Source organism: Haliaeetus albicilla, chromosome 10, assembly GCF_947461875.1.
Source record: "Haliaeetus albicilla chromosome 10, bHalAlb1.1, whole genome shotgun sequence".
In the NCBI taxonomy this organism is placed as follows: Eukaryota; Metazoa; Chordata; class Aves; order Accipitriformes; family Accipitridae; genus Haliaeetus; species Haliaeetus albicilla.
Window position 1 is genome coordinate 5712183 of NC_091492.1, and position 12218 is coordinate 5724400.

At 43.1% G+C, this 12218-nt stretch overlaps 1 protein-coding gene across 1 annotated transcript; it reads right to left on the reverse strand.

Annotated features, from left to right (window-relative positions):
* Window positions 1-175: 175 nt before the first annotated feature.
* On the reverse strand, window positions 176-11962 carry ATMIN (ATM interactor). Its single transcript, XM_069793382.1, has 4 exons — window positions 11713-11962; window positions 5169-5294; window positions 4003-4202; window positions 176-3006 (listed from the first exon to the last, which is right to left on the reverse strand). Exons 1-4 carry the CDS (start codon window positions 11944-11946, stop codon window positions 1176-1178), a joined length of 2391 nt encoding a protein of 796 aa, XP_069649483.1. The 5' UTR covers window positions 11947-11962; the 3' UTR covers window positions 176-1175.
* Window positions 11963-12218: the final 256 nt, after the last annotated feature.

A 12218-nucleotide genomic window follows, 5' to 3' on the forward strand; every position in this document is an offset into this window, starting at 1 on the left:
TTTCACTATACTCAGAAAAACTATCTAAAAGCTGCAGGAACTGAAGGCTGCAGATCAATGTGCAAAAGCAAGATACAGCTGTTCTGAAAGGGCTTCTGTGAGCTGATTTCCCAGCTCTGTTGTACAGATTCCAATTGTTTTTGGAAGCAGAAAGTCCAAAACCATGAGTCTAGACGAGTGAGCATTTTAGAGAATTTAATTTTCCATTTCTAAAGATTTCTGTTAAGGTAATAGAGGTATAAACCACTGTAACATTTCTCAACTTATATCTTAATAAAGCTAGGAGAATTTCAGTGAAATTATTCCAGTCTTTGAGGCACACACATTGTAACATTTGCATCTTACAGACAGAAATAATTTAAGTAAATCCCCCCTGAAGACTCTAAAAATGTTAGTCCCATTCATTACACTAGCTAAAAGGATGACATACTAATTTTCCCTATAATTATGTATTCCAAGTTCTCTTCTTACTCTTAAAAGGGCACCAGTGCCTCTCAGGGAAAAAAATAAAGTACTGCTTTCCACATATTTTAAATAATAAATATATTCAACAATTCAAGAGTCTATATGTGTCTAGTGTGTTGGACTGGTATTTGGAAAATACCAACTTATGAAGGAGAAAGAGCTGTAAAGGCATAAAGTAAAAGAAGACAATACGGCTTATTATGTTCATGCTGGATTTAAAATACAAGCTACTAAAAAAAGTAAACAGAAGTAGCTTACACTAATAGAATCCTCCCCCGTAAGTTCAGGGAAGCATCTGAATTGGACAGGTCAGGGTTTTGGTCCAGCACATTGGAACCCCATACGTAAGCCAGGAATAGATAGATAGAGAGATATATATAGAGAACAATTTTAAAAGTTCTTCTGTTTCAACGAAAGCAGTATCAGCTTTGTAAAGAAGTTTGAGGAAAAAACATAGGCACCACAATTTTTTTTTTTAAGGTTCAAATGCACATTAACATGTTACAGGCCCCCCTTCCCCACCATTTATACACACATAGCTTATGTAGTGTTACATACTGAGTAGAGTACCTTCAGCACGAGAAGTCTCTTAGGCTGACTGCTCACGATAATTACATTCAATAAAGCAAAGTGGATAACTTGGTCAAGCCATCTCTCTCACCCCAATAACTTAATTTCAGACCACAGAAAACAGTTATGTTATGTAGTACTCAATGGCTGGGCTTGTCAGAGCTCTGAAACAAGGAGCACAGCTCTTCACAGGTCTGTGTTTCTACTGAACTGAACTGGGACTCCATTGTATTCCAGGCTAAGTCAGCCAGAAGAAAGTCATCCATTGCTGTCTGTGTCTCATTGCTGGTAAGGAATAAACTCCCTAGATTCTCAAAGCAGCTATCCATAGTCTGTGTTTCAGCACTACTGAGCTGGACTTTGCTTTCAATATTCTGAGTAGGTATATTTTTAGTAGCCGGATATACTTCCGTCTGCGTTTCTGTATCAGAGGAGTCAGTACTCATGGAGAAACTAGACTGCTTCAGAATACTTCCTAAAGGCAGATGGGTATTACTGTCCAAAAAGAAATTCAAGTCTGTTTGTGTCTGTGTATCAAACATCTCCAAACCTAGGAAGTTAGAATTTCCTCGGCAGCTATATGATTGAGTGGCACTATCTGAAAATAAGAAATCAGTCTGAGTTTCAATGTCCAGTGACTCCAAAACTGGCTCAGAGTTTAGGGTACCAAGCTCACTCTCTTCAGTCTGAGTTTGGATATTGGATGCTGAAAAGAACTCTTCAATGTCAAAGTCTATTCCTGTGCTCTGTGATGGACCAGATGGCAGATGTGTGTCAGCATTAGAACTTGTCTCAGACAAAAGGCCACGATTATCCAGTGTCTGGCCAGACATGTTTCCTGAAAAGATGTTTTCCAAATCACTTAGTAGGTCCATTGTCTGGGTTTGATTATCCGTCGTATTTTGAGGTGGAAGTATATTAGTCTGTGTGTTGAAGCTGATAAGGGATTCAGACTTGACCGTATCTTGATTCAGGCCCTTGCCATTACTCCTTTGCAGCAAGGTTTGATCTATATTTGCAGGCATTAAATTGTTTTCTGGAAGTTGAATGTGAGTAGAAACATTATATGATGAATGAACGTTGTCAAAGATGTCACTGCACATTACAGCCTGGTCCATTTGCACTCTTCCATCAATAGAGTCCTGTGTCCTACTGGTTTGAGTCTCTCTAGAAATGCTGCATGCTGGAAAACAAACCTGACTAAAAGCATCAGTCTGAGCAGCTATGGATGAAGTCAGTCTGGAAGCAGGCAGCAGCGTCTGTGTTTGCACACTGATAGGTAACGAAACCTGTGAACTGAATGACAGATCTGTCTGAGAGCAAGAGGATACAGAAGAATTGGGAGTCCAGGCTGCAGCCGGTACAAAGTTCTGTGAAATATAAGATAAGTCAGTCTGTATATTTATTGAAGAAATTTTATTCTTGTGACAAACATTCCCCAGCTCTTGCCCTGTGTTATTTGATGCAACCGTATCCAACTCAACTTGTACACCAGTACTTACTGGTTCGTGATCACCGGAATTTGTCACTTTTGAAACGGGCATACTATCTTTAAATAGAAGTGTTTCTGCCTCCAGTGCTGGAATCAGAATTCCTATAGATTGAGGCAATAAATGAACAGTACTTAGAACTGAACCTTGATTATCAACAGCCACTACAGCAGGTTTGACAGAAGAGTCTGTTGCAGATACATATATAGGCAAGTGAGCAAGCTGCATCACTGGAAGCTTAACCAAAGCCACCTTGGGCTTTGGTAAAAGCATCTTCGGAGTACATTTTGGCTGCATTTGGTTCGTGAAGTTAGAACTGCAGGAGCCTTCAAGAGAGGCCACTAGTTTCACTTCAGAGGACTCCAATTCCTGAGTGCCAGGATTATTATTGTGTGTATTGATGAATGCTTCATTTGCTTTCTCTGCCAACTGCTGATTATGGACAGAGGTTTCCATTTTCCTTTTCTTACTAGGAGGATCCCTGTGAACATGAGATCAATAATTTATATTCCTTCCAAGCACAAAACATCTGCCTTCCATTCTTTTGAGTCATTGCATTGAAAATATAAACTGAAGTCACAGATGAGGTTGGATATGAGAAGACAACTAATCCTGATTAAAACATAAAAAGACTCCATGAATTTCAGTTTTGCAAAATTTCGTTCCTCGCTCTTTTTCTTTAAAAAAAAAAGAAAAAAAGGTTACCTCTTTTATGGAGACCTATTCCTAAATGGAGGTAGAAGTTTAGATGGTTTCTTGCCCCTTGTACATTAAGCACTCTGATTTGAAGGCATGTTTAATTTGTTATTTTGATGCTAAGTCAGACTGAGCACTGAAGGGACAGCGCTCTTAAAATTAGCGTACAGGTAAAGGTCTCTCATGGAAACTGAAGATACAATTAGCACTCCTTCACACAAAACTTAATTTTGCAGCAGTTGAATCTCCAAGACAGGCTAGGCCTCAGGAAACAGATTACCCATTATGAAATATATGTACACATTTAAGACAACTATAAATCTAAACATGCATATATAGGCATTTAAAAAAAATCCACTAATACTTGCAAAGATGACTAGACTTATTATAAAAGAAAATAAACTGAACTGCATTCCACACCAGTTATGAGCTATAAACATTTCCAAATCATCTCTACTCTCACAGAACTGTAAAAAAACAAACCTGTTGCAGATGCAACAAGAATCACTAGCATTTATGCCATGCAGTGCAGTGTCATCAGTACTTTTTGTTTTCTATGTGGGGAAGCCTCATCTTATTAATTAGACAATCATCACTGCCTTCAACAAAACAGAAATTACTAAAAGCAACTGAACAAAGAAACTGCAAACTGCTTTACAGCTAAAACAACATGAGCCTACTTCCAATCTAATCAACAGAAAGGAGACAAAAAGCCAGTACATGGGAGACAGCGGAATTGGTGATGAATGTAAGTATCATTACTTAACCGCTTCGTTTTTACCTGTGTTCTGCAGGAATTTCATGGCCAGTTCTGTAAATATGAGACAGTAATGCTGTTCTGCTGGCATAAGGGCACCCACAAGTACACTGGAAAGTCTTGCCACAGACCTCTATATGCCGTTTCAAATACCATTCTGTACCATAGGAGTTACTACATTTATCACATTTGTGCTTCTTTTCAGCATGCATTTTCATAAAGTGCTAGAATACACAATGAAAAGTAAACATTAGCCTTCAGCTAAGATAAAAAGAGAAAATCATGTTTAGGGGAGACAGTAATATTTGCTTTTTGTTGTTATTGTTAAATAGCAACGAAGAGTAGAATTAAAAATTTTTTAAAGGTCTTATTAGGAGGAGTAAGTTACAAGCTTAAAGAAACCAACAGAAAGAATTTAAAGTTTGCAAATCTGCTTGTGCTATTTGCATATTAAAACACAGATAAACATTTATGTGTCCTAATGCTCTTGGAGGTTTCCTATGGACATTAATAAATCTATAGATGAATCTTGCCCAAGAGCATAGTAAGTATATGTTGCAACATATGCACGCTCCTGAAGATCTACAACTGAGCTAATAGTCTCAAGTCAAACAGGTCAACTTCAGAGCAAACACCAGATTTTTCCTTTTCATTTACAGCACCAAGTTCTAGCCACTCATCTCCTATGGTGTCCCCAGCTTATCACAGGTAACCAACAGCAGAAGAGTGCTTTTTATACTCACGCATGCAGAAACAAGTCTTACATGTTTCCTTAAACAGGTAACTAGTAAACATGCATTTTGATACTAAAGCAGAGAAAAACTCTTAACTCTTGACCACTTGAAAAAGCAGTTTAAAAGCATCAGCCACATTTTAAACCTTTATTGGTTGCTGCTGTGATCTTCCCCCCTGCCACTCTTTGATCTTTCCTCATCTTTTTAATTTGTGGAGAGAGGCTGTCAGAACATACTGGCATCTGCCTGATCAAAAGGTTCAAGTCCTCTAATATCAACATGCAAACATGCAAATTCATTAACCATAAGCCCATGTGGAGCTTCTGCATACAGTTCTCCAACTTCTGGATACATGCTGAGAGGCTTTGCTCATCACTGAATGCAAAAGTGTACACTCTCGGGAGTAGAGACAGTCAGGACTAATCAGTACAAAAATACTTTAGGAAATAAGAATACCTGTTTTACAAGAGAAAATTGGGAAAATGGTCTGTTTGGTCCTCTAGGGCAGCCTTCAATAGGACAGCAGTAGAATTTCTGTGAAGTTTTCAAACCCTTCCTTACTGGTGCATTAAGTTTTCCATCCTGAAAAAGAACCAATTAAGAAGTTGGCAATTCTACAGGTTTGCATATTAAAGACAACATTCAGAATACACATCAACTTTGGCTCACTGAGTTTACACACCTCAATGAGCTGAAGGCACCTTCCTAAGTGTTTTGAAAGCTCAAATGGAGTTTTTCACCTATGTGCATGCTACTTTGCAAATATACCATCAAAATTACCAAGTGAAATTACAACAAGCTCTACGGAGTAGTGGTACTATACTATCTACTTTTACCAAGATGCTCACTGCCCCAAGCCAATTATAACTGCCTTTTGTGTTATCTGAGCCAAAAAGCTTTCTCTACAGATACTACACTGCACTGCCGACTCAACGTGGTTTTACTTTTTTGTAGCACGGTCTACTTGAAGCTCCATTAAAATTAGTCACACGCTGTATAACACAACACTTCCCTGACGTTGGAATTCTGTTGGCACTATTTAGAGTTTACTTGTAATAAAATTAAAAATGCCAAGTACACTCTGCCACTTAATTCAGATCATAAACCAAATCTCACTTAAGTCTATGAACCTAACAACTGGTATGCTAATTATGAACCTCCGAACATTAAGTGACTGGTGTGTCTGCGCTTTTCCATGTGATCTGCCTCACTGACCATCACATGTACACAACAGAAGAAAGCAACATAACTTGCTCAAAGAGGACCTCAAAAATACATATGAAAAGGACACACTAGTGGGATTGTTCAAACACATAGAACCTATTCCTGCTGAGGACACAGCCATGGAAACCAGACAAGATGTATCCCTCTAGACATATCCTATCTGAAAGAGTCTCAGTGGAAACATCAGGCATCTCTATCTAAGCAAAAAATCAAAAGTGAACTATTAAAAATCTGATGCTCAGAGTAGCTGCGAGTCTCCTTACATCCTGAGACTGAGTAGGAGGCCAACCAAGTCCCCAGAGCCAGTTACAGCGTCCACAATGGCATCCCCAGGATGATTATTCAGGGAAGAATTACCAGAGCATGCCCTGTTTGAGCTTTGCACCTGATTTTCCTTAGCATTACGACAGTGACGGTAAGCACACTAAGTGGCAGAATGTTGATTTTACACCAGTCACTCCCTAACTACCTTCTTCTGGCAGATCTCCAGCTGCTTCATGTTTACACAGGTTAGACCAAACATAAAGAATCCAAAGTGCAATTGTTGTCCCATGTGAAGCAAACAGAAAGTATGTACTCAGCTGCCAGAACACAAAGGGGTTCGTGCTCACACCCTTGCTTCTTTCCTAGCTACAGTTAGTCACAACCCAACAACTCTGTGTTCTGAGCTACTCATGCCTTGCTTTTGAAGTATTCATTTCATCTGCACTTCAGGAATACCATGAAGCAGATGAGTGGGACACTTCAATGACTTTGTCTTTCCTTAAATCATCTCTCAATCTAAGATACTCTGTGTAAAACATCATCCCTTCAAGGAATATTTCAGTTATGTTTCCACACACTCAGCACTGCTACTTGCTGACGTTGCCGCACGCTCATTTTTGTTAATGACATACTATACTCAAAGAAGCAAAGTTTAGAGCCTCTCGACCAAAATGATCAGCTGCCATTTCATCAAGAAAACCTGGAATAATTCTCTAAAAACAGACTTTTCATTTAACATTTTAACCTTCTAAGCATCTTTATATAAAGCAGTCCCCATGGACAAACCGCTCATAAACAGGCCTGTTTTATCTCTGCTGAATAATTACTGTGATTATTTTTGCACCTCCTAGAGCCACTGCCCAAAACATGACTCGAAATCTACTTATTCCAGCCCCACTACCCCCACACTTTTTAACCCTGAGTTTACCCAGACACACTCTGACCAGATGCCAGTCTCAAAGTCTTCAGGAGAAAAAAAAAGATTGGCCTTTAAGTCAAAACTACGTTTGGTCTCTCCCACTGCAGATGAAATCAATATGCTTAGTGAGCGACAATTGGAGTTACTTATTCCCAAGTAAGAAGTTATTAAAAGTGTGTTATATTTAATGTCACAACCCAACAAATGACAGGGCAATATGGTAAATAAGCCCAGGCACTTAACAGGTAAACCACAGCCAGATTATTTAAAACTACCTAAGTGCTAGGGTACAGCATAACATCAAGTGTTTAAAAGCTACATAAACACAAGTAAGAGCCTTTTTTAACAGGTGGAACATAAGACTTTCAAGGCACAGATCACAACAAATTTGTCGTGACAAGTTGAGAGATACTCTACACATATAAGTAACCCCATCCAGAGAGTAACCTTGTTTTGACCATCTTCAAAGTCCTCCTGGCTCTAAATGGTTGATCGTACATTGTCCTGGTTAAACCACAACATACATCTTCTCAAAAAAACGGTATTTTAGACGTTCTCACAAGTCCTTTCCTTGTATGTCTGATTTTACTTCCCATTGTTCTACAATAGCCACCCACCACAATTATTAGTAGGTATTTGTTCAATTAACTTCTCACAACACAGACACTTGTATTCTAAGGAATACTGACATTTGGACAGGGCTTCTGGCAACAACCTGGAAAATGGAAAGTAACAATCCTTGCTACTGATTTAGTCAAGGTGAACTTACTGATGTATTGCTTTCCTGTAACAGAAAGGCTTACTCCAAAGGATTAATTTAAAACATTAAGTTAAAGTAGACTGTAGCCGACTATTTAAAACATTTTTTTGCAGCAGAAAATCATGCATTTCTTTACTAAATAGCATGGAAAGCGTGGTGGGGTGACCCTGGGTGGATGCCAGGTGCCCACCAAAGCCAGTCTATCACTCCCCCTCCTCAACTGGACAGGGGAGAGAAAATATAACAAAAGGCTTGTGGGTCTAGATAAGGACATGGAGAGATCACTCAACCAATTACCATCATGGGCAAAATAGATGTGACTTAGGGAAAATTAACTTAATTTATTGGCAATCAAACTAGAGCAGGGTAATGAGAAATAAAACTAAATCTTAAAACACCTTCCCCCTACTCCTCCCTTCTTCCCAGGCACAGCTTCACTCCTGGATTCTCTACCTAACCCCACCCCAGCAGCACAGGGGGACGGGGAATGGGGGTTACGATCAGTTCATCACACGTTGTCTCTGCCGCTCCTTCCTCCTCAGGAGCAGGACTCCTCACACTCTTCCCCTGCTCCAGCATGGGGTCCCTCCCACTGGAGATGCACCCACCTGCTCTGGCGTGGGGTCCTCCACAGGCTGCAGGTGGAGATCTGCTCCATCGTGGACCTCCACAGGCTGCAGGGGGACAGCCTTCCTCACCGTGGTCTTCCCCACGGGTTGCAGGGGAATCTCTGCTCCGGTGCCCGGAGCACCTCCTGCCCCTCCTTTGTCACTGACCTGGGGGTCTGCAGGGCTGTTTCTCTCACATGTTCTCACTCCTCTCTCTGGCTGCAGTTTTTGTGCCACAGCAACTTTTTTTTCCCCTTCTTAAACCTGTTATCCCAGAGGCGCTACCACCATCGCTGATGGGCTCGGCCTTGGCCAGCCGCGGGTCCATCTTGGAGCCAGCTGGCAGTGGCTCTGTTGGACACAGGGGAAGTTTCTAGCAGCTTCTCACAGAAGCCACCCCTGTAGACCCCCCCACTACCAAAACCTTGCCACACAAACCCAATACAGAGAGAAGGGCATTTATTCTTATTACAGCAACTATTGCGGTAGTGTAATATTTGCATTTGGGTAACCGACTCCAGGGGTAAGCTACCCTTTCCAGCTCACCACTGACTACAGCCTCCCTGCTATCACAGGAATCCACAGAATCCTCTCCTTTACATGCACTCCTCTAGCTTCATTTTTGAACTACACGGAAGTCTTCCCCTTCTTCCCACAAAATAATACAGGCAAAAGACCAAAGAATTGAAAAAAATTTCAAGCCTAATACATTAAAGTGCCAGTTTATACCCACTGTTCTCATTTTTTATTGGCTTAGTTAAGCTAAGGAGCCAGAAAACAAATGTTTATATACCAACACTTCATCATATCTTCTTTTGTTAGGCCAAACAAGCCAAATTTTTCTAATTTCCCTTTGTCAGACACACTTGCCATTCACCACCCTTAGTAGCCCTTTTCTACACCTCTTCTGGGTTCCTTTTAGCTTACTTGAATCAGATTCCTACCCTACAGCAGTGAGAGAATATCCTTCTGACATATTTTAGGATTGCCCTTCTCACAGCAGCATTACCCTAAATGCTCATACACATATGACCAAATAGCTTTTGCAAGTGTTTCCCATCTCTGTTATTTCTGTTACAAACAAGGACTGATCAAATTTTTTGTTATCACTTCACAAGACTATAACCTTGTACGGTGGCACTTAACTCTGTTTTTACAGTGTAATCTTGCTTTCCTATGTAAATGTCCTTCCTCTGCAGCAACAATACCTCATAGTTTTTGATATCAAAAGATCCTACTGGTGCTACTTTTATTAATGAAAATTAAACAATTCAACCTCCCTTCTCTTCAGCACTGCAACGTTCTCTCCTTCCCCTATAGCTTCTTACCAACTCATTTGCAAAGCTTCTTCTTCACTAATTCCTCATGTTTCACTAACAAATGCAACCTACTAAATTCTTTTTGTCTGGGGAAGTTATCTCTTAAAAGGAAATACTAATACAAAAGTATTAGTCCAAGTCCATCTCCTTCTGGAGAAACAGAGGAACACCACCTAGATTTATCTCTTTTACCTTCGTATCTTTCTCCTTTCATTCAAGATGCATTCTCAAGCCATGCATAATAGTGTAGATATTTTATCTAAGACATAGCACAGAAAAATTAGCCTCCCTTAAGCCTTGATAACATTTTACTCTCAATTACAATGCCCTTGCAATAAGTCAGACAGATGTTCCTGAAAGTCTCCATCCATCCATGCTTCAGTATTTATCCAAGCTACCAAAAGATTTAGTAATTAGGTGTATGAAATGTGTTATAATTCTACAAGGCATCAATAGTTAACAACTATCTAGGCAACTGGTGAGAAAGCAACATTTCCTCACCCATCATACCCCGAATAGCAGTTATATAACCCACTAGCTGCAGTCCTCGCCGGCTGCTGCGTACGCTCAGAGCAGAAGCTCACAACCGAAACGACTGTCTGCTGAACCCGAGCGAACGTTTTCAACTTCTGTTGTACCTCCACTCCTACGTACACACGAGATATAATACACAACACACAGAAAAGTTGTTAGCACATATTAGGAAATTAAACAAATCGGAGACAGGAGACTGCAAGTATGCTTGAGACTATTGCCTCTTGTTCATCACAAATGATTACCTGTAATTAACCATTTCACAAAAGATGTTTATTGTTTGCCCACTGGGGCGGCATTATCAGTGCGCAGCTACGAATGCTGAGCTTGAAGTTTTCCAGGAATAGGATTTGACCTCACACACTTGGCATGATCATTTTGAGAAAAGTAAGGGTATCTTTCTGAAAGGCCCACGTTCAGATGCATGCTTGCTGAACTGTGGCTCCCCCCCGCCCCCCAGTACACGCTGCAGTTTTCTCAGCAGTACTATGGTAATGAGGGCTTGTTTCCAAAATGGCATCCATCTAGGTTTTTTTTGGCTCACAGACGTTTTAAAAAAAACAAACAAAAACCCCAGCACAACAGCACTCAGCATTTGGATTACGACGGCTTGCCAACTGCTAAGGGTAGGAAACGCAGTATGTTTGCATAGCACCTCACAAGTGGGGCTATAATGCCTCGCTGCAGAAAGATAAGCAATAAGCAAGTGAAATAACAGAAACTGAGTCCCAAAGAACTTTTAACTGCCTTAGTCACGTTTAACGCAGGTCCAAAACCGGTTACTTTCCCAAAGTAATTTTAGAGGAATTCTCAATACAACTGGCCACACCGCGCACAGGCACGCACTCGTGCCTTTGTAGGCATACCTGCGCACGCTTTTCACGCGGGGGAGATTTAAACAAGAAAAACGCCTCCTTGTTCCCCCTGGGAGTACCGCGTCCCCCCCTTACTGGGCTCCACAAAGCAAACCCCAGCGGAGCCGGACACCGCAGCCGCCCCCCGGGCCCGTACGCGGCCGCAGGCCCCCGAGGGGCCTCGCCTTCCCGCCGAGCAGGACCGGATCCCCTCACCCGCCGCACCGGGCCGAGGCCTCGCAGCGGGGCAAAGGCGGGCGAGGAGGCCGAGGCGCCAGGGCCCGGCCGGAGCCCTCCGGCAGGCCCCCGCGGCGGAAGAAGGAGCTGCGCCATTACAGAGCCCCACCGACCGAGGTGAGGTGAGGGGCGGGCCGCCTCTCCCCCGCCACCCCCCGCGGCCAAGCCCCCTCAGCCCGCCGCAGCCCCCCGTCGGGCCTCGCTGGAGGGAGGCGGCGGGGCCGGGCCTCGCCTCACCGCGCGGCGGGGCCGAGTCCGGGCGGCGGCGGCGGCGGCGGTACCTGGACCGGGTGGGCCTTGCTCAGGTGCATGTTGAGGGCCGGGCTGTTGGGCAGGACCTTGCCGCAACCGGGCACCGTGCACAGGATGTTGGTCCTCACTTGGGACAGCTCTGTCACCGAGGGCCGTACCAGCTCCCCGGCGGGGGGCAGGTCCCCCACGGGCACGGGGGCCGGCGCCGGGGGCCGCCCCAACCCACCGCCACGCCGCCCGGCTGCCGCCGCCGCCGCCGCCATGTTGCTGTCAGCTGCTCGGCCCTCCACTTCCGGGGGCGGCCGCCAACAGTCAGCGCCCCTGTTGAATATTCAGCAGGCGCGTGGCGCGGCCCCGCCCCCCCACCAGCGGGGTGGGGGTGGGGCCGAGCCAGGAAACGGGGGGGAAAAAAGAGAAAAGAGGGAGGAAAAAAACAAGATAATAACGGTGTCTGCATTAGCGAGTACACGGAGCTAGAGCCTGTGAGAAAGTGGTTGTGCCTGCCTTCACCCGTCACCTGCCACGCCGGGTGTTT